Source organism: Alosa sapidissima, chromosome 18 (assembly GCF_018492685.1).
Source record: "Alosa sapidissima isolate fAloSap1 chromosome 18, fAloSap1.pri, whole genome shotgun sequence".
In the NCBI taxonomy this organism is placed as follows: Eukaryota; Metazoa; Chordata; class Actinopteri; order Clupeiformes; family Clupeidae; genus Alosa; species Alosa sapidissima.
The window spans coordinates 9,336,092-9,357,417 of NC_055974.1; the positions used below are offsets into that span (position 1 = coordinate 9,336,092).

At 40.6% G+C, this 21,326-nt stretch overlaps 1 protein-coding gene across 2 annotated transcripts; it reads left to right on the forward strand.

Moving 5' to 3' along the window:
- Positions 1-17,280: 17,280 nt before the first annotated feature.
- Positions 17,281-21,042, forward strand: LOC121689751 (CD209 antigen-like protein A). 2 transcript variants are annotated; one of them, XM_042069846.1, is made up of 5 exons: positions 17,281-17,419; positions 18,461-18,937; positions 19,488-19,630; positions 20,140-20,237; positions 20,372-21,042. In XM_042069846.1, the coding sequence occupies exons 1-5, from the start codon at positions 17,293-17,295 to the stop codon at positions 20,511-20,513; spliced, it is 987 nt and encodes a 328-aa protein (XP_041925780.1). In that variant the 5' UTR covers positions 17,281-17,292; the 3' UTR covers positions 20,514-21,042. The 2 variants fall into 2 exon arrangements, with proteins under 2 accessions (XP_041925780.1, XP_041925781.1); XM_042069847.1 differs by lacking the exon at positions 18,461-18,937.
- The last annotated feature ends 284 nt before the right edge of the window (positions 21,043-21,326 follow it).

Here is a 21,326-nt window from a genome sequence, read left to right on the forward strand (position 1 = left end):
TACAACTAACTAACTAGACTACACCACTGGTTAAATGGCGCATTGCAATTTACAATTTGTGTGAGTTCAGGGGCATACAGAAAGTTGAAGTTTGGGTGACATCAATAAAGAAAATAGAAAAAAAGGGATGTGTACAGCCTCAAGTATGAATGATGTCACATTAACAGAAGGTTCAGAGCAGCGGCAGACCTTTCTTGGTGCCATGCAAGTTATTGAAAGTCATGTGTTTTCAGAACGTAGTGGTGCTGTGCCATGTCCCATGTATAAGGGGCTTCAGGTTGATCCAGTGACGGTGGGTGATGATGTCAGGGAGATGGATGTCAGGACTTGGAGAAAGGGGGAGGACATGCCACCTCAGACCACCCCAGCCAAACCACTTCACGTAGGCATTCCCTTGCTTGCAGACTAATGTAGACCATCTTGCCGCCACCTCCAGTAAATTCAGCCATCACCCATATCTTACCTGCAAAAAGGAAAGTTACAATAAAGTTAGTCAGACAATTTTACAACATTACAAAGCATCTAATCAGGCACTCAACACCACTAGTAATACTAATTACATATGTGTGCAATAAACTTCACAGCCTACCTAATGTTAACTACACATTTAAATATGCGGTGTGAATGTTATTAACTTGCGTCAGCTTGAAAAATAACGTTATCAGTATGACTGATCATGGACGTTAGATGACAAACTAAGGTCTTTCTCAAATGTTCACCGATATCCCTGGGAAGTGACTGGTTCTTGGCGTAGTGTTTAATGCAGGCGTTTCATTTATCGATCATTCACTTATGCGGTCTACAACTACTGACCTACCGACCTATTTTTTACAGTCTATGCTACCGACCTACCATCACAGAAGTAGCTCTATGTCTGTCGTTAAAGGAGAATTCCGGTGTGATATTGACCTAAAGTGTATTGAAACATGATACCGAGTGTGAACGTATGTCTCATAGCCCATCTCGGCTTGTCCCCTGCACTCCAAAATTTGGCGCTAGTTAGCCGATGCTACCAACAGCTTTTTCAATAGTGGTGCTTCGGCATCGGGCTAGCCATGCAAATAAATCACTGTTTTACACCCATTTACGAGGCTCAATGTATCTCCACACTTCATTGGTAGACTTCCGAGGGCCCTGACATTTAAAACGAGACATTGAGAACTTTGAAAAAGCACTGGTAGTTTACTTACAAGACGATTTATACAGACAGTATCTTCACGAAGTTTAGCGTTTGCAGCCATCTTGAATTTAGTCACGATAAGTCAAGCAACGAGTAAGAATGAACAGGTATGATAAGGGATCAGATTCCAAAAATAATTCAGTGGAAATGCATGGATTCCAGTTGCTGCTACTGGAAGAAACTGGAATCCATGCATTTCCACTGAATTATTTAGCGAGCTGGGGTAGGTAGGGGCGGTGGTGGTGGGACAGGGTGTGTAGGCCCACAATGCTTCCAGTTACTAAGGGATAAGGGCTACTACCTTGGACAAGGCCAGGAATCAAGCGCCCAAGGGCACAACATTGACTGATCCCAGATAGCAAACATACACTGGGACGGAACTGGGCCACACCTACCACAACGTCCGGCACGGATCTAATGGACCTGATCCGGCGTCCAAGCGCACATCGGTCCAAAACTGGTCTGGATCCGTTTGACGGATCTGGTTCCAATAAGGGCTAAGACTGGCCCAGTTCCGTATGATAGTCTGTGTTACTGACGTGTTCCAGATCTGCTTATCATATGCAATACGGGTCGGCTTATTGTGTGTGGTACGGACCCGTTTATCAGATATCAGCTGGCTTTATTTGACATGTGAAATGTGATTGGTAATTAATTATCCTGAAAAAGACATTTGCTAACAGGTTCGTTATAGGTTCACCCAGGCTAAAGTTCGTAACGTTTTCCCAACAGCTCAACTAATAAACATAAGCTAGGCTACAAACACAATAGGGGGGTAAAAATTTTTTTTTACAAATAAGTGTCTTATTATTTTTTTTATTCAACAACCTGGCTGTAGTGCAATCCCAGACAAAGTTTAAGTCGTGTTAATTCCACTGTTCCCATCGATATTCAGTCTTCCTCAGTCATCTCCATGGTCAATCTAAAACAACACAAAATAAACATTAGCCATTTATTCCTTTTTGAAAATAGGCTAAGTCACTTTTTTTTTTTTTTATCATCAGTGATCCTGTTAGCGTTATCACTGTTTTTTCCAAAATAGGCTAGTTATTGTGATGGCTGTTTTGCTCAAGTTAAAGCCTGTGGTGCTGGGGTTTTTTTTGTCTTTCCTGGCAATTTTCTAGTTGGTAATAAACATTTAAACAATTATCCATTGTATTTGATGTTGTAAAGTATCACAAAAAAGAAATATAATAAGGAAAAGTAGGTGATATTTTAGCGGTTAGCAACAGGTTTGCGATCATTCTTATTTCTCCCACAATGCATTCCATGACGTCACATGAGGTACTCATTGTGGGACGAAAGAGGAAAGGCCGCCTTGATACCATTGAGAGAGACGACGATTAACTTAGTGAGAGTAGCAGCTAGTGAGAGAGTAACAGTGTCAGATATATAAGTAAATATAAAGATAGAGATAGCCTAGATAGATAGATAGATAGAGGTAGATAGAGATAGAGATAGATAGTGAGAGAGAGAGAGATAGCATAGATAGATAGTAGTGAGAGATAGCATAGCATCATAACATAGATAGCTGAGGGAGAGAGTAGATATATAAATAAATAGATAACATGGTTTACTACTGTGTTTGTGCCAGGTGCAAGAACTCCAGCAAAACTGGACTTAGGGTCCATTGCTTCCCCAAGGACAAAGGGATCTTCCGAAGCTAGGTGCAATTTGTCAAGGTTAGGTGGGCAGATTTTTCAGCTAGCTCTGTCACCGCCTTCTCGAGAATATGCAGCGCGCATTTCAAGGAGGAGGATTACCACTCAGGGGATGCCAAGATGGTCTCACTTGGTTTAAAGAGTGAGAGGATGGCGAAGTCAAGGATTAAAGTTCTCCGTCATAGGACGGATTTCCGTCATTTTGATTTTAGAAATGTCATATTTGAGATCGATGCAGATCCGATGAGAAAAAAAATAGGAGGGGGGGGGCTATCACCTTTGCTTTTCCAAAGAACACATATGGAGGACTATAACGGTCTAAAAGTTGGATTATAGTGACACATTAGAGACAGCTGATGAGGTTGGCCAATCCGTTTAACTTTTTTGGATATGATATTGTGAGCTCTATGTGCGAATTCGGAGAAGAAGCGTAGGCTGTGTTCTTTCCGTGCATCAATGTAGACAATTTCTTACTATCGCGAACTCTTGTCAGGGGAGGTCATTCATTTTGGGTGTCACCTATGACTTGAACAGATAGCCTTCTATGCCACCCGATGTAGGCTACTATTATTGTTACAGTTTTTAATCAATGCAACTAACATTATGTGTAAAGCGACGCAATATAAACCGTAGCCTATGCAATTTATTATCCCGTCTGTTATGACATGTACAACAATGTTTTTCACAATTTGCGACGGAAGGTTTTGACTGAGCGTGTTAGCATAAAAAAAATAATAATATCACTGTCATCATCACGAACTGTTGAGTAAGGGGGTCAGTCTGTTTGTGACGCACAGACAGCCTTGTAGCCTATTTTGCTTAGGCCTCACTTTTAACGACAGTAGGTTGTGAGTGTATGTTGACAAAAAATAACCATACAATTAAAATAATCAACTTAAAACTTTGCTATAAAATATTATTCATTTATAGCACAAAACCATAACCAGTAGGCCTACCAGAACCTCGCATATTAGCGTCATGATTTGTGTGCGTCTATTTGGCAAGGCCACTAGCTGTCATGGATGCGTTGTTGCTAAAGGAAGGCAGGTGTCAAAAGTTAAAAAATAAATGGAGATGGGCAGCTGTTGGAAACGGGGGAGAACTAACAAGCCATGGTGTAAAGAAATTAAAGCGCCGGGGGTTTGCTTTTGCGCGGTTCGCTGCAAGAAAATTGTTTATGGATGCAATATGAAAACGTTTTAGCATGCCACCAATCAGAAGACCGCCATAAGGTTAACGTTCGTGCACTTCAGGACATCTTCCCTACCTGGTGCAACTACTGTAGCCACCACGACAGAGGTAGGCTACGTCTATGGCTGACCGTTTTTACGTTTAGAAAGTAGGCTACGCATGTTCTTTCATAGCGCAACACGACCTGTCCCTCACCATATCGCAACCCTTTTGTCAACCTTATACAATCTGTTGCTGAAGACAAAAGCACCGTCTCCAGATTGTCGTTATCAAATGCGCAGACCTCCTGCATGAGCACACACAGTATTGCTGCTCATTGGAAAACTGAGTTGTCTGTAAAACTCAAAATTACCATGTTTTCATTAAATGCGGATGAGGCAACAAATGGAAATATGAACAATATCTAGAATGTTCTGATTCGTTACTTTGATGAGGAAATGGGAAGTCTTGCAAACTTGATTTTATAGATTTTACTTGGTGTAGAATTGCATATTAACAAGAAAAAAATCTCCCCTTTAAACACTTTTGGCCTGAAGTAATTAAATAAGAGTGTGTTAAAGCCTTTCTACAATATTGCTGCAGTAGAAAAGAACAGCAATGGCTAATCAGCAATGGCCAGCAATGGGATGGTACTAAAATATATTTTTGTTCATCAGGAAAACTCAATCTCAATCAAAAACACTCTCAATTCGCCTTATTCACATGGTGGCCATTGGCGGCTAAAACGAGGCTACAGGGTACACAAACCATAGGATTGTTATGTTCTATGCATTCACCTGTAGGTGGCATTAATTTTATAGTAAGTGTACCCTGTAGCCTCGTTTTGGTTTAAACAATGGCCGCCGTGTGAATAAGGCGAATACTCCCTTTACTTTGCTGTTTGCATCTTTTTGTACATTAAAAACCAATAGGTCGCGACCGCAAAAGGGGTGCTATCTCTATAGGTAGATAAGAACAACGTATGACTTATGGCCTGAAAAAAGTTCAGTCAAACGATTTTTTTTCACTTTAATCCCTGTGCATATGATAAGCAGATCTGGAACACGTCAGTAACACAGACTATCATACGGAACTGGGCCAGTCTTAGCCCTTATTGGAACCAGATCCGTCAAACGGATCCAGACCAGTTTTGGACCGATGTGCGTTTGGACGCCGGATCAGGTCCATTATGCAGATCCGTGCTGGACGTTGTGGTAGTTGTGGCCCAGTTCCGTCCCAGTGTATGTTTGCTATCTGGGCAGGCTGGCAAATCATGTCAAAAGATTGATAGTGCGCAAACCAAAGATCCTTGATTAACGTAGTTGCTTGGACTTCTGCATGCGTGGCAAGAATATGGGGTTGTCTCATAGCACTGTTTGATCTGACACAAACAACAATTGACTACTTTTACCACTGTTAGGTAATAATAAAAATAATGAAACGAGCATATGATCAATATTGAGCCAACTATATCTTCTTTTCCAGCCTTACTGTAGAAATGAAGTGGCCATGGGAACATAGTGCACCCCCATGGTTTCTAAGTTTGTGCCATTCCAAAATAGCCTACCTTTTTTTTTCTTTAGCAGGCAGTTGACAATGAAGTAGGGAAAGGACAGTCAATTTAGCAGAATCAGCACCTTAATTAATATCATTACCACCTGGGTCTGCTGTGAAAAAAATGGTCCTTCGGCTCATATCCGTATCACAGGTTTGGGCCAAATCAGTGTTTTGTATTTTAAACGTAAATTTCCTGACTTCCAGTTGAGTTGCCGAAATCGGACCTGGGACAAATCTGTAAACCGGTGATAAAACAGCATTACTAGCAGATCTTAGGAGCAGATCTGGCCCACAGCCAGATACCGTATGTCCGCTACAGGCGGATCTAAAGGCTTTTATGCGGATCCGGCCCAAAGGAAATTGCTATCTGGGTATGCACCTTACTCTACTAGTGCTACAGGGATAGATTTATATAGAATATCAAATGATGAATGATTCTCTCTCTCTCTCTCTCTCTCTGTCCAAGTGTGTTATTTTTCTGTAAAATAGGTTAGGTTATATAAAAAACTATCATAAATCATATACTCTATTATTTCTCTTTGTTTACTTTAGTTGTTCTTTAGCTTAGGACATCACATTATCACCATTCTTGTGTATTTTCAAATAAAATGATACATTTCAGCCCACTTGATGCTACCGGAACAGAAGTAGGGTGATGTGTGTTACCTTCAGAAACTCTTCTTGTTATAGACTCTCTGTACACTTTCAACGTTTGCAATACGTTGGTTTATCTGTAGGAACCCTAACACCAAAGTGTAAGGCTGAATAGCTGAAATCTTTGTTGTCACAAGACCAATTTATTTGCATAAGTTATCTAAGAGTTGTTGGTTACAGAATAAGTAAAACACTTTAGTTTAGTGTGAACAGTGTTTACAGGTTGTGTGGTCCCATCTGTCTATGCCCAGTTATCCAGTGATTACATGTTTGTCCATGAAGGCTGCCCCACTGCAAATTTTGACATGCTCGCTGACTTTCCAAATCCTTTCCGTGGGTCGACATTTATGGGACTTACGTTTATGGAATTTATGAGCAGGAATCAACCTAAACCACCCCCATATGACCCACAGTTGAAAAGCGACATATTCAACTTTTGCTTTAAACTGTGTGTTGTTTTCTTTAAGAAAAAAAAAAAGAATGTTTGTTTTGTCCACTTTTGGTCTTACACAAAATGGACCAATGAACTAATGCTCATACAAAGTCGGTATAGGGCTACTTATTAGCCTTCATATTACTATACAAAATATAGTTGCTGTTATATAGTCTCTGTTATATTTAGAATAATAAAAAATATAGATAATGTAGTTCAATATAGATAATTTCATCTGCGTTTGGATATATTTTGCCAAATTGGGGCGGTGGTAGTGCAGTGGCTAATGAGCTTGGCTAGCAAGCAGTAGCCTGAAAAGTTGTGGGTTCAGTACCTGGCTTCCACCGTTGTGCCCTTGAGCAAGGCACTGAGATGTTCTGGGAACAATGGCCCTTGTAATTTCAAATATACACAGGCTAGATGTTAAATTCATTGTGCTATAGGCAGAGACTTTCTAATGAGGAGACACAGCGCTCAAAAAATCCTCAATAGAAATGCATGGGGTTAGTTTGCAACGTTGTCTACACATATCCCACCCCTTCCTCGGCAAAACGTCGACATGTGAATACATTGAGCCAATCATGTGGTGTGATGTGAATACATTGAGCCAATCATATGTTGTGTTGTGAAGACATCTTCCCAATCATGTGTTGTGAACTCGTCGCTGGAGCAAGATTGGTGTAGTGAAGCCTTGCGCACGCGCATTTCTGCTGAATAGGATGCCCGATAAGCGTTGCTATATGGCCGCCGAGTGGAGGGACTTGCCTAAAAGGACTTTGGGTCCTATAGGGTAGGGGTATTTCACACAGCGGCCCATCTACAACCAAGCCTATTTACCGTCAAAACCAAAATCACTTACAAATCACAAAACCAAAAACACCTATAGAAAAGCCTTCAAGAGCATTTCTCTGGGGTTATCAAGCAGGCACCTTCCTTCATAGGCGATTCATTGAAATAGGCCCACGATACCTCCAGAAGGCTCAACAGTGGTATCTAGCGCCCCATCCTCTCCACACTCATGATGGGTCCTCTGCCAACAAATGGACTGACAACGAACCAAACCAGACAACACAAAATCACCAACGAGGCAGCCTCTGTGCGCAACAAATAGGCTTCACTAAAGTGTTTATGCCCCGTTGATGCGGGCTCTAAGGAAAGCTAGAAGCATAATAATCAAACCAGGAACAAACATCACCACCAGAACAGCCATCAAGAGCATTTCACTCAACTCATTCAACAAATACCGACCATGAACCATACCAGCTGACACACAATCACCAACAAAGCAGCCTCTGTGCTCAACAAGGCTTCACTAGCAAGTTCTTGTAATATAACTGACATAGGTAAGTCGCTTTGGATAAAAGCGTCTGATAAATGTAAAGGTAAATTAAATTCAGTACTAGTTACCAATTGTAATTCTATAAGCCTTAAATAGAATTGCACGTTGTTGTGTGCCCATTTGGAAAAAAGTCTGTAGAATCTATATTCACTGCATATGTTTATACTGTATGTCCACTTGTATAGCACATATGATAACAGCGTGTTAACTCCTTCTAAACTAAAAAAAAGTTTTATATACTGTATGAGCTACCTTTCTATGTTTACTTTAATATGTTGTGTGGCTGTATCAATCACTATTTTGTGACCTATAAAAGACATTTTATCCGTCTGCATTGCGTGTCACTATTTTCAGTTGTGGTGTCATGTCCTGGTTAATGCATGCTGTATGACTCTTCTAAAGCCGACCTGTGCTGTCATATCAGAGCCTCAACCCCACAGACCACCATGTCTGGCATGCATGGTGTGAATCTAGAACACAAATAGAGCAACCTCTCTAAATAGAGACATAACACATTTGAAAAACGGGGCAGTACGCAAACATAGTAGAGTAACTAACTCAGAGCAGTGGTCCATTCCTCACACACACACAAAGGCAAAGATGACGTATGACAAATGTGACATATGACAAATGTGATGTTATTTATCATGCAAACCATTTATCAACCAGCACCATTGGATAGTGCAGGTCCTGCAGTTTCATGTGATATGCACATGCTACAGTATCTTTGTGATGAGAATCAGTCCCATGACCCATATGGTATCCCCGGACGCGTACTCAGGGCCTGTGCTGTGCAGCTAACTGAGGTTTAGACTGACATATTAAATCTGTCACTAGCCCAGGCAGCTGTCCCCGTGTGCATTAAAACCACCTCCATTGTGCCGGTGCCAAAACACCACACTGCAACAAGCCTTAGTGACTTCCGTCCAGTTGCACTCACCCCCATCATCATGACGTGCTTCGAAAGGCTGCCATTTGAAGTGTAAGATCATTTTGACACCCTCTGAATGCATGCCACGTTTCGTGGAATTCAGTTCATGGGGAGCCATATGAGCTCACACACACGCACTCACACACACACACACAAATGCACAAACACGCACGGAAGCACACATGCACACACACAGACACACATACAGACAGACACACACACACACACACACAGAGTACACATGTATGCACAGGCATGCACGCACAAGCACACACACATGCACACACACGCACACACACACACACAAGCATACACACAAACATAGACACACAGAATACACATGCACTCACAGGCATGTACGCACATGCACACACACAGGCACACACACACTCACACGCATGCACACACACACAGACACATAAACACACACACACACACGCACACACTGTAAAACCACTACAGTGGATGTTCACTCAGGAGATCCAGAGTTCATGGAACACCCCTCTGCATGCACGCCAGTCCAGGTATAATCAGGCATTCTACCTTCCCCTTGCTCTACTGGGCTGAAGCACATGGGTTCACCACCATGCTGTGTGTGGAGCAGGGGCGCAGGAGATATTTTGAAAGTGAGGGGGACCAAATTGTGAACACAAACCCATAGTGAGATCAGATTTCCAGATATCGGATCGCCACCTCTGGCCCACTTTCGACCATAAACTTGCCAGAATATTAAGATAATACCATTGATTGTTTTCAAAATATTTTTTGATAAAAATGGTCAAAACTGTGAGATGAGCACAACGCCAGATCTGCCCTCAGACCAGCTTCTTGCTATGTGCAATTCTACTTTTATTTATTTATTTTAGATTTATTTCACACTATTTGGGCAAGTGGTAGAATACTCTAAAAGCAACATGGGATGTTGATATTTCATGAGGCCATGAATGAATCATCATGCCTATGATCCAAACATAGACTACATTATCAAATAGCCTAGTTAGGCCTATACTTAAATTGTCTGGTATAAACCAGATCAACTCTCCACTATGTGTTTGCAGTTAATATTTATGCAACGTTAGAACATGTTGGCTTAACAAGTTACCAGTCCAGACACAGAAAATTGCAACAGAAAGTTGACTTTATAATCAACTACTATAACTAAAACGTTGGGTATAGACTTGTATTTTATAGTTAGGCTAGTGAAAACGAGTTGATCAGTAGGCTAGTTGAGTTTGTTATCAATAAACATAACAGCTAACGTCACGTTGAGCAGGAGACTAGGCTAGGCCTACCATAAATCCTTAAATTATGCCCGGGATTGATTCTATTTATAGCCGGACAAATAATGGCAGGTTCCCATACAAGATGGGGTAACAATTGCCTATACCAACAATTGCCATCAGTCCACCAGTACTAGAAGACATTGTTTCAATTTAAGTCAATGAAATAACACCTCTTCTTAATATTTTATTATATTGTTGGTTGGATTAATAGCCTACAGTTGGCAAAGAAAAGTCGTTTTCCTGTCTCCAACACACGTTCTCAAGCTCACTCTCTTGCCGTCCCTTTCGAGGTAATTGCCAAGCTGAAGCCTAGGCTACTACATTTAAACACAATTGTTGCGCGCCTACGAATTTAATAAAGTAAGTACTAAATCATGCATAATTAAACAATAACTCAATTTAGGCTACTTGGCTACGCAAAAAGGTTTCTATTAGGCTACAGCACAACCCCTATTCAATGAATGTCTGCCTTGTCTCGCAATAAACAGCGGCACTTGTTTCACTTCAATGTTACAATCCTGACACTTTTTCAACTGCATGAAACATAACAGTGAACCATCAAATATCTCCCAGATTTCAGTGCCCATCAGTCTCAACATTCCGCAATATAATCAAACAGTCAAAAAGTAAATTAAATCCCAAACCAAACCGAAAATGTTATGCTTTTGATAGCCTACCGGTATGCCGCTCCAAACGAAACACATGTCAAAATGCAGGTTAGAAATGTAAAAAGCCTGCCTCGAATAGCCTACCAGCTTGCCTCAAATAAAGATGCTGTGCTTTGCAAAAGACCCCAGCAATAATTTGAGGATTTACGCTAAGCAAGTAGCCTGGATTATTTTATGATGGTTGTTAGTAGACAAACTGGCTTCAGATATCCAAGAGTGAATATGAGATTGTGCAGTCTTACACTGTAGATGGCTGTGGTTAGTGATGTGATGCTGTTAATGGGGAGTTTTACATAGTTAGCGCAAACCCTATAGGCCTAGGTTATTATTTATTTAGCGTAGGGCCTACCTATAAGGCTTTTTTTCCTTATCAAAAGTGAGGGGGACGACGGCCGTCTCTTCAGCACTGTGGGGGACATATCCCCCACGTCCCCCGTGCCTCCTGCGCCTTTGCTTACGCCACACAGGCAGTGTGGAGGAGCCCTTACGGCTGATTCAGACTGCCTGTGTGGCCTGAACGTGGCGCTTCTGTTGCATGTCAGTTGTGTGGTGGCTGCGTGGCGTTTTCTATGTCTTTGCACACCAGAAATGTGTCTGACGCTGTGGTGGCCCCTCTGCCTACAGTATTAAAACATCTCTTCACTTTTTCTTTTGAATGGAAACGCTCCCAACATGTTTGCGTGCCGCATGAAAAATAGGCATTGGTCCTATTTCTAAAGCGGCGCCTGAGACGTGTGTGTCACACAGGCAGTGTGCAAGCTCTAACCTGTTAACATGGGAGCCGAAATAAAAATGGACACGTCATGCAACTAACATGCTCACGCAATGCAGGCAGTCTGAATCAGCCCTTAGAGGGACCAGAGGTAGAAATAAGGTAGAAGCCTTAGCACTTTAGTGTTTTACAGCCGATGATGGAGACTCTGGAAACCAATTTACAGGTTCTCTTGATCCAGCTCCACCTGCTTCAAGGCACTCAACCTCGTTTTTGCACCCAACATCCTTCCCTCTGTAGATTCCAAGACCAGTACGCATGTGTTCCGTAGCAGCAGTGGCCAAAGATTTTAGAGCATAGCGCTTTAGAACCTTTTGGTAGTGGCCAAGTCCAAAGCCAAGAGTTGAAACTCAGATCTGTTTTAAAACATCAGATGGGAGACCACACTGAGGCAGGGGCGGTTCTAGGGGCGGGGCCACAGGGGCCCGGGCCCTATCTGAAATCTCATTGGCCCCTGACTGGACCCTGTACCATCAATCATCAATAAGTGTCAAACTTGTTGAGAACGACGATCAGAGATGTAATTCCATTCCCAAACAACTGGTGGCAGTAATGCACCTATGAAGCTTGAAAGCTAAAGCAAACAGTGAACTGTAAAAGAAACAATACATTTGGCTAACCAGAAATGTCTCTGCTAATGTGAAGAAACGATACATTTGGCTCACGGAAGTATCCGCTAACGTGAAGAACCGATACATTTGGCTAACGAAAGTATCAGCAGAGAATGTCTAATAAGGGGAGAACTGCCACTCTCGGAAAACTTCCGGTTTCTGAACTGGTTGCAGTTCCTGCTGTGGTTCCACATGAGGGCGCTCGTCCACGAGTGCAGAATACATGGAGGTCTATGGAGCTGTACCCCTCAAAATCCACTTTTCTCGGGATATAATTTTTCAAGTAATTTGAATATTGTATTCGAAAGGGAAGTCTAAATAATAATAACTGGTCTTACAGTTGCCAGACGACATGCTGAATTTTGTAAAACACGCATTTGTGTTTCACCTACAGACTGGGATGGCGCAGGAGCTGGTGACTTCAACCCACAGACTTCAGAACCACCAGTCACCAAGCATAGCTGCTCCTAATGGTATGATGCTATTTCCTATTGCCACTACAGTGAGCATATTTTGTCATTCATTTTAGAAACGCCAGGTTGACAGTGGGTTATGAAAGTTAATAACAATTAATTTACTCAAACTTGTTTCATTTTCTTCTCTCCAGACATTTCCCATTCTAGAGCAGATGGTTCTGTGCAACCTCTCCTAAACTGGTATTCCGCAAAATGCAGCACGGAAATAGGAAGAGGCCACTCAATGACTTCTGATACAAAGACTTCAAATGGTAGGAATATTCCATCTTTAGTGTTTTGCTATACCCCTTCCGTAATTTTCGCTTTCAAATGACCCATCGTCAGTCTTCAAATCAGAATCAGGCTTTTCTAACTGGAAGCAAGACGGTGGTTTCAAAGACCATTCCAAATAAGACCATTGTAAAAATAGTTGTTGAAAAAATTGTGTAAATATGATGTGTGTGTGTGTGTGTTTGTTTTAATGTATGCAAACTGGCAGTGAAAGTGGTTTCTCTTATCAACAAAAGGGGAAACAGTTATAGTAAAACTTTGAACGAAAAATGTGTGTATGATGATGTATGATTTCTGTTTAAAATAGCAATGTATTTCCACTGAAGTGTCTATTATATTTTAGTTTTATATTGTGTTTTCAATGCACATTATAAATAAATGGGAAAATTGTTAAGAATTGTACTGGCTTTTTTGTTTTTTAGCATTTAGCATTCAAGTATTTGAACAAGGTAAGACTGGTGAAATGTATGCACCTTACTGCTGTGGTGTAGTCTAGTTAGCTGTAGTGGGTATACTGTGATGAACCCCAAATAATAATACCTATCCTTGTCTGTTTTAAGTGGGTATACTGAGATGGTGATGCTTTTTAAGTGGGTATACCAGAGACTTTCTAATGAGGAGACACAGCACTCAAAAAATCCTCCATAGAAATGCATGGGGCTAGTTTGTAACGCCAATAAGGCCGTTGTCTACACATATCCCACCCCTTCCTCGGCAAAACGTCAACATGTGAATACATTGAGCCAATCATGTGGTGTGATGTGAATACATTGAGCCAATCATATGGTGTGTTGTGAAGACATCGTGCCAATCATGTGTTGTGAACTCGCCGCTGGAGCAAGATTGGTGTCGTGAAGCCTTGCGCATGCACATTTCTGCCGAATAGGAAGCCCGATGAGTGACCAAAAAGCGTTGCAATATGGCCGTCGAGTGGAGGGACTTGCCTAAAAGGACTTTGGGTATACCGCGTATAGTCCTGCATATCACGTAGACAACGTGCCTCTGCCTTACGGAACAAGGTATTTTCTGTGTATGGATGTTGACCGGTTCTTGGCCCCTCAGTGTATGATGTGGCCCCCTTATGGCCCCTGTCTCAGAAAAATCCTAGAACCGCCACTGCACTGAGATAATGAATCTTGGGTCTGACTCGAGAAATCATATATTTGACATGAGCGTCCCAGGACAAATCTGATTAAAACTGAACTCCAAGAAGTTTCAAGGTATGGTCTCTTTGTCCAGCAATCAAAGGTAAGGGAGGACAGGGGATGTTAGCGGCTCTTCCTGCCCTAATAACCATGTCTTGGGTCTTAGCTCCATTTACGTATAGCCAGTGCAAACTCCTGCCCCCAGTCTGCCAAGTCCAAAGCCTTCTGTGTCAGGCCAGGCAAGGATCCCATGTTGTTATTGTTGAGAAAATGGTAGGCCTATTAATGGTATAAAGTATTCTAACACTATGTCAAAACACTATACAATCCTGATGACTTCTCACAAGATTGAATAAAGATAAGGCCTATTCTCATACTCATACTGAGCATAACAGTGCACACAATCTTTCATTGTCAGCAAAGCCAAGAGTCTTGTCTCTCAGCATTTTAACATAGCAGGCGTCAGCATTTGAAATCACTCAGAACAGACAGAAAACAGTAGAGTCATTGAACTCTACAGCCTGTGCATGGCCATCAATACAAACTGTCCAATAATTTGGGAAATATATATTTTTTCTCTCATGTTAGCAAATATGTGTTACCAAAGAGTGTTCATTGACTATAATTCTACATGTCCCCCACACCTGCAAAATTGTCCAACAGGGACTGGAAATAGTTTGTTTTAACATTTCATGTACATAGCCTCACTATTCCCATAATGCATTCTCTCTAACACTCTATCTACATCTTTTTATGTTAGTAATGGGGTAAGGCAGGGGGGGATTTTATCTCCAGCCTTATTTAATGCCTACATGGATGACCTGTCCAGGCAGTTGGGGACTTGCCAAACCGGCTGTATGGTTGGAGAAATGTTGATTAATCATTTCTTATATGCAGACGACCTAACCATTCTATCACCAAGCAGCAGTGGGTTCCAACAGCTACTTAATATCTGTTCTGATTATGGGGTAGAATTTGATATTAAATATAATGCAAAGAAAAGTGTGGTTATGATATGTAGAACAAAAGATGATTTAAACATTAAATTCCCTTCTTTCTATCTATCTGGAGAAGAGCTGGGAGTAGCTAATACCACAAAATATCTGGGGCACATCCTAACAGATACACTGGAGGATGATGCTGACATGAGCAGACAAAGGAGAGTGCTATATGTCCAAGCCAACATGCTGGCTAGAAAATTCCATCACTGCACTACAGATGTTAAAATCAACCTGTTTCGAACTTACTGCTCCCCTCTTTACACAGCTCCTCTCTGGGTTAGATATAAGAAGGAGAGCCTGCTTAAGCTCAAAGTAGCCTATAATGACTGTCTCAGGATTCTCTTGAAGAAACCAAGAAGTACCAGGGCAAGCCAGCTGTTCTGTAGGCTGGGTTTAACTACTTTCATGGCTTTGGTGAGAAATCTCACTTTCAAGTTTATGAACAGGCTGGACCGATCCATGAATTAGCTTATTGTTCAGATAGTAGATCCAAGTCGTAGCTCTGTGAGGTACATGTCAAAAATATGGGAACACTGGTATCTGTGCCTTCATTAGCTCTATTCTTCTGTTGTTGCTGTATAGAATGTGTATATATGAATGTGTGATGTTTTATTGATCTGTGTACAGTATTGTCTTCTGTGGGCCTTGAGCCTGTAATAAAGTTTATATATTCACTGAAGAACACTAGCCTATATATTCGAGAGTGTGCAGAGCAGCATTTTGGAAATCTGTCATAAATGGCAGCCTTCTTCTTTGAATGAAGTATGTTAATGAATCATATTGGGCAATGATAGCGTAGTGGTTAAGGAGCTGGTTAGCATGCAGTTGCCTGAAAAGTTGTGGATTCAATTGCCGGCTTCATTCAATTAAATTCCACCGTTGTCCCCTTGAGCAAGGCACTTACTGTAATCCGAGTTGCTCTGGGGAGAATATAGCCTTGTAATTTAATTGACATGTAAGTCTCTTTGTACTCAAAAGCATCTGCTAAATTAATAAATTAAATGCAAATATTGGATTTGGAATGTGTTTTGTGGATTCTGACCTCATGAACAGAGTGTGGTGGAATATGCTGCTCTTTGTGCCATTTAATTGCCCCCTGGGGATGAATAAAGTGATTTGAATTGAATTGAATTGTAGACATTGGTCATTAGGATATAATCATAGATGCTATGGGAGAGTCATGGCTGTCAAAACACATTATACTGTTCTTTATACGAAAAATATTAAATGTATTATTAAATGATACATTTATGGTTAATTAAAACAAAAAGCTATAAAAAGCTAATATTATCCACCATCAAAAACAAATTACTCCACAACAGAAATTGACAACAAGCATCATTTGAGACAAATTGTGCTTTGGATTGAGTTTTTATTTGTTATTGTTATTTTTTATTACCAAGAAAAATCTATTTTTTACTGAGTCATTAGAGGAAGGACTTTTGAGGCAGGCTGCACTTCTCAGGCTACAAGGGGTTAACGCATTTCCGTGTTTTCAGCATGAAGCTGCTTGCTCAGCAAAATGTGTACAATTGCTTTTTCAACTGAGAGGAAGCAGTTATGCAATATTAACCTCTCTCTTGGATATCTTTGTTATGATGGGATGGTAATGCACATGCATAACAAGATACATAAAAGAAGTCCAGCACACCAGTATTTGCTCCCAATTATCTTTTTACTCATTCAACACGTTTTGACATCAGACTTGTCTGATGAAACATCACAAACAAGTAAAAAGATACACACACACACACAAACACACACACACACATACACACACACATACATACACACACATACATACACACACAAACACACACACACACATACACACACAAACACTCATATCAGAGATGACCGTACTGCATACCATTATAGGCTACAATCAATAGTTAAATACCTAAATTAAGATGAATTTAAGGTACAATATTGTGATTTTTACTTGACCCACTGAAGTTGTATTGATAGCAAACTGCCTCACTTGAGTACTGGAAAGGTCACAGTTGCACATACTCTCATGTAACCCCTCAGACTTCCTTCTTACATGCCACGTCCGCATTTTGCCTGCGCAGGCCACTGATAAAAGGGCAAAACAGATTTGGGTCTATCACTTGTTATTGAGAGGTTAATAGAAAGTGGACATGGCAGAGGACATTCTTGTGGATGTGGACAATAGTGAAGAAGGCAGGTCTTACTGGGACCAAGGTGACAAAATATCTACCAGTAAGATATTCAACAAAATGGGCATAGGCAGACATAGCAAGAAAGGTAATTTGGTATCTATAAATACATCAACTAATTCATGTGGCTCATTAACAACCTTCACTGTCAATTGTAGCCTATATTGCATTCATAACACTAGATATAGTGTTTATGTATTCCATTAATGTACTGATTCTGAATGTTAATGAGTGTTATCAAAGCACTCATTAACATACACCTATTGCCATTTCTATCTATTCTTTTAATTGTATTTTTTTTAGGGCTGTCAATCGATTAAAATATTTAATTGAATTAATTACATACTCTGTGATTAATTAATCTAAATTAATCACATATATAATTTTTGCTACAGTGACGAACTCCGGTTATCAACACCATCAGGCCGTTTTTTAAAAGTAAATGTTTCAATCAATGATCTAGGCAGCACATTTTCTTCTCTCTCCTTCATTTTACAGTCTAATGGTTACTGACTAGAACGGCTCAGGGTCAAATAAAAGGTCATACGGAATCTGTGCTATTTTTTTTTTAATCAGTTATTTTTCCTCAAATTAATTAATCGAAATGAATCAGTTATTTTGACAGCCCAAATTTATACGTAGTACACTACCTCAAGACATGAGACTGAAAAGCCTTTAAAATCAGCGAGCTCATTTGGTTGGTTGATCTGGAATATCTACTGTAACACTGAAACTGATTTCCTCCCAGCCAAAAATTAGCCTGGCCAATCACAACCACCTATCCGAGGGTGGCCTTTATACAATGACAGACAGATAAGCACCATTGAGGCACTCTTATACGCAGCCAATGCCTGCACTAATCAGTCAGTCAGTCAGAATTGTATCTCTCTTGAGACCTGCAATTAATTCTGTCCTCTGTGGGGGACATGAGTCTAAAGTTGCCTTCACATTTGGTCGGTTTAACGGGCCCAAAACGGAGAGTGATTACTCCACCCTAGACTGCCCCAGCTGGTCTCCGTTCACATTGGCTCTAAGGCTTATTGAAATGAGAACCTTTCAGGTGAACTTTCATTCACATACAGCACAGTATGTTTACAGTACAAATGATGCCACTGCATGCTTCCCCCAGGATTCAAGCTGGCTACAGCGTGTTTGGGGGTGCTGTGTGTGATTCTACTTATTGTCATCATATCACACAAATCACACAATAACTGCAATAACGACAACAGTGATGGGACATTTCAACGACTAACAGCTGACAACAATGTGACCCACAACACAGTCCAGTCAGAGACGATTTACAGCAACCTGAATAAACAGATGAACCTCTTGCTGACCAGTCACAACATTTTGATTCAAGAGAAGTCCCAAGTACTGACCCGTTACAACAACTTGACTGATGACAGAAACCTCTTACAGATAAGTTACAACGATCTAATCTTACAGAAGTCACAATTAAATAGCAACTATACCAATCTGAGCAGAGAGAAGTCTGATTTGCAAACTAGCAACGCCATGCTGTCTGATGAGAAAGCCCAGCTACAGGCCAGTTACAACAACTTGACCAGAGAGAGAGATAATCTTCAGACGCTGCTTACCAAATTAGGTGAGGGAAAATGTAATGACTTACAGTCTGTGGAATATGTTTTACATTTCATTATGTACAATTAGGGAGCTGTGTTTATAGTCTGCTTCTGTGTTCCGTTGCATGTTTGAGCGTCTGTGGAGACATTGTTAAGATGATGGTAGTATAGAAGTAATACAGAAAATATACCTTACCTACTTACCACCCTAGCTTATTCCTTATTAAGCCTCTGGTCCAGGGGTGTCAATGATACTGGCCCGCAGGTTTCATATCCAGATTTTTTGGATACAAAAGGAAAATAAAATAATGAAAAAATATATTCACCTCCAGTTGTTTGTGACAATGTGTTATAAGCAATATCTCTATAATAAATTGATGAATCCTACCATTACATACCATCATCAGGAAGGAAGATGCAGACAAAAACTGACATGGAAGGTAGGGTATTTCAAGAAAGGAAGAACAGCACACGATTTGTACTTTTTGCCCATAGGTGTAGTGAAGGAGTATATCAGTATGACACCCGTGTTCTGGTCATAAAGTCTCAAATTCTTTCAAACTTGCTCAACAGATTCAAGACTTGCAGATGGATGGATTGCCAGAAAACCAAGTCTCTACAAAGTCAGCAGTGAGAAGAGATCCTGGCAGGAGAGCAGAGACAGCTGTTTAAACATGGGGGCAGACCTGATCGTTGTGAATGACATAGAGGAGCAGGTACAGTAAAATATGGTCATGTTGTAGTTTAGTTTTTATATTCTATTGTATATACTCCTGCTACATTGTAACAGGCGTTGGGAAACAAAACTTACTATCAGCTTTACCAAGCCATTTATTTGAATGGAGGACAAAAATAGGTAAACACTAGGATAGAAATGAAAACACATTATTAAGGGTAAACACATCTGTCAACAAGAGGCTCAGTAGTTACATTGACACAACATGATTTATAGATATGACTAAACATTACACAATAACATGAGAACACCTCACTCATTTAATTGCAAGACCAGTATACATTATTCCATTCACACTTGCAGATCATTATGGGAACACTCATTCAACTGTACAACGGTAACCAACTCACTGATGTTACAATATTATATAACTGTCTAAATAGACAGCAATTGATTGCAAATAGGACGACACAAACAGGCCAAGGTTTCTGATTTTGGACTAAACAGCATGAATAACAGATTGTCTTTTATGTTGTTGTAACTTCACAGAAATTCCTATTACCATATAAGAATGTCTGGATTGGACTTTCAGATACTGACAACGAGGGTGTCTGGAAATGGGTAGACGGCACACCACTGACCATAAAGTATTAGCATTGTTACCTCTACCATAGTTTGCAGCTATCTAAAAATGTCATAAAGCTGCGTAGATTTTCTTGGTCAAAGCATCTGTTTGAAAACATCACTGAATCAGCCAACTGACAGAGTGAATTTTTCATAGGTACTGGGCACCTGGTGAACCTAACAATGCAGGGAATGAAGACTGTGCAGAAATCTCCTCAAAAGCTGCCAACCCTATGAAAGCTTGGAATGATGTCCCATGTTATAGTTCATTTCAATACATTTGTGAGGACCATTTCTAAGAACTTCTATCAGTCTCCACTGATTGAGTCAATATATGTGTATGAGCATTACAGCAATATCAATTACCATAATAAAAAGCATAAATTAACTATTTGCAATCAGGAAATGCAATGCAAAAGGCAATGTTTGTGTTCCATCCTCTGTACCCACTGAAAGCTGTGTAGTTATAGTTCTGCTATGTGTCTGTGTAGAACTGTGCAACTTAGCTTAAAGGTCCAGTCAGCAACCGTTCGCGTACCATATTTTGTCACATTCAGCGAACATCTCCTTACGATCCGCTAGCTTCCCATCCCATGAGTAGTACTGTACAAAAAACCCGCAAAAAAAACTAGGCAGCCCAGGCTCCGAAAACTGTAATCAAACAAAGTGGGGGTAGCATGTCCCCCAAACAAAAATGTGCACTGTGTGGAGTTTCTCTGGGAATAGGGGGTGAGCTACCTCTCTGGTGTTTGTTCCTTGATTTTTATATAATGTACGTTGCTTTGGACAAAATGTCTGCTAAGAAATAAACTTGTGATGTAAGCACAATTGCTGACTGCACCTTTAAATTAATTCTTCTTATCGCATACACAAGATGATAACAAACATGTTTGTGTTACTAATTTTATTTGTCTGATATCCTAACCAAAGGTTTTCTCTGTATATATTCATATTGTCCTGAACATCATAGATAAAGACAGGTAGAAGTGGGAAACCCTGGTTGTTTGCGTATGGTATCATACAGTAAAATGCACCTTGAGCTACCAAAGCTTACAATTGCATAACAAAAGGGTGCTGATCACAAGATGTTTAGGATCAACTAAATGATTGAA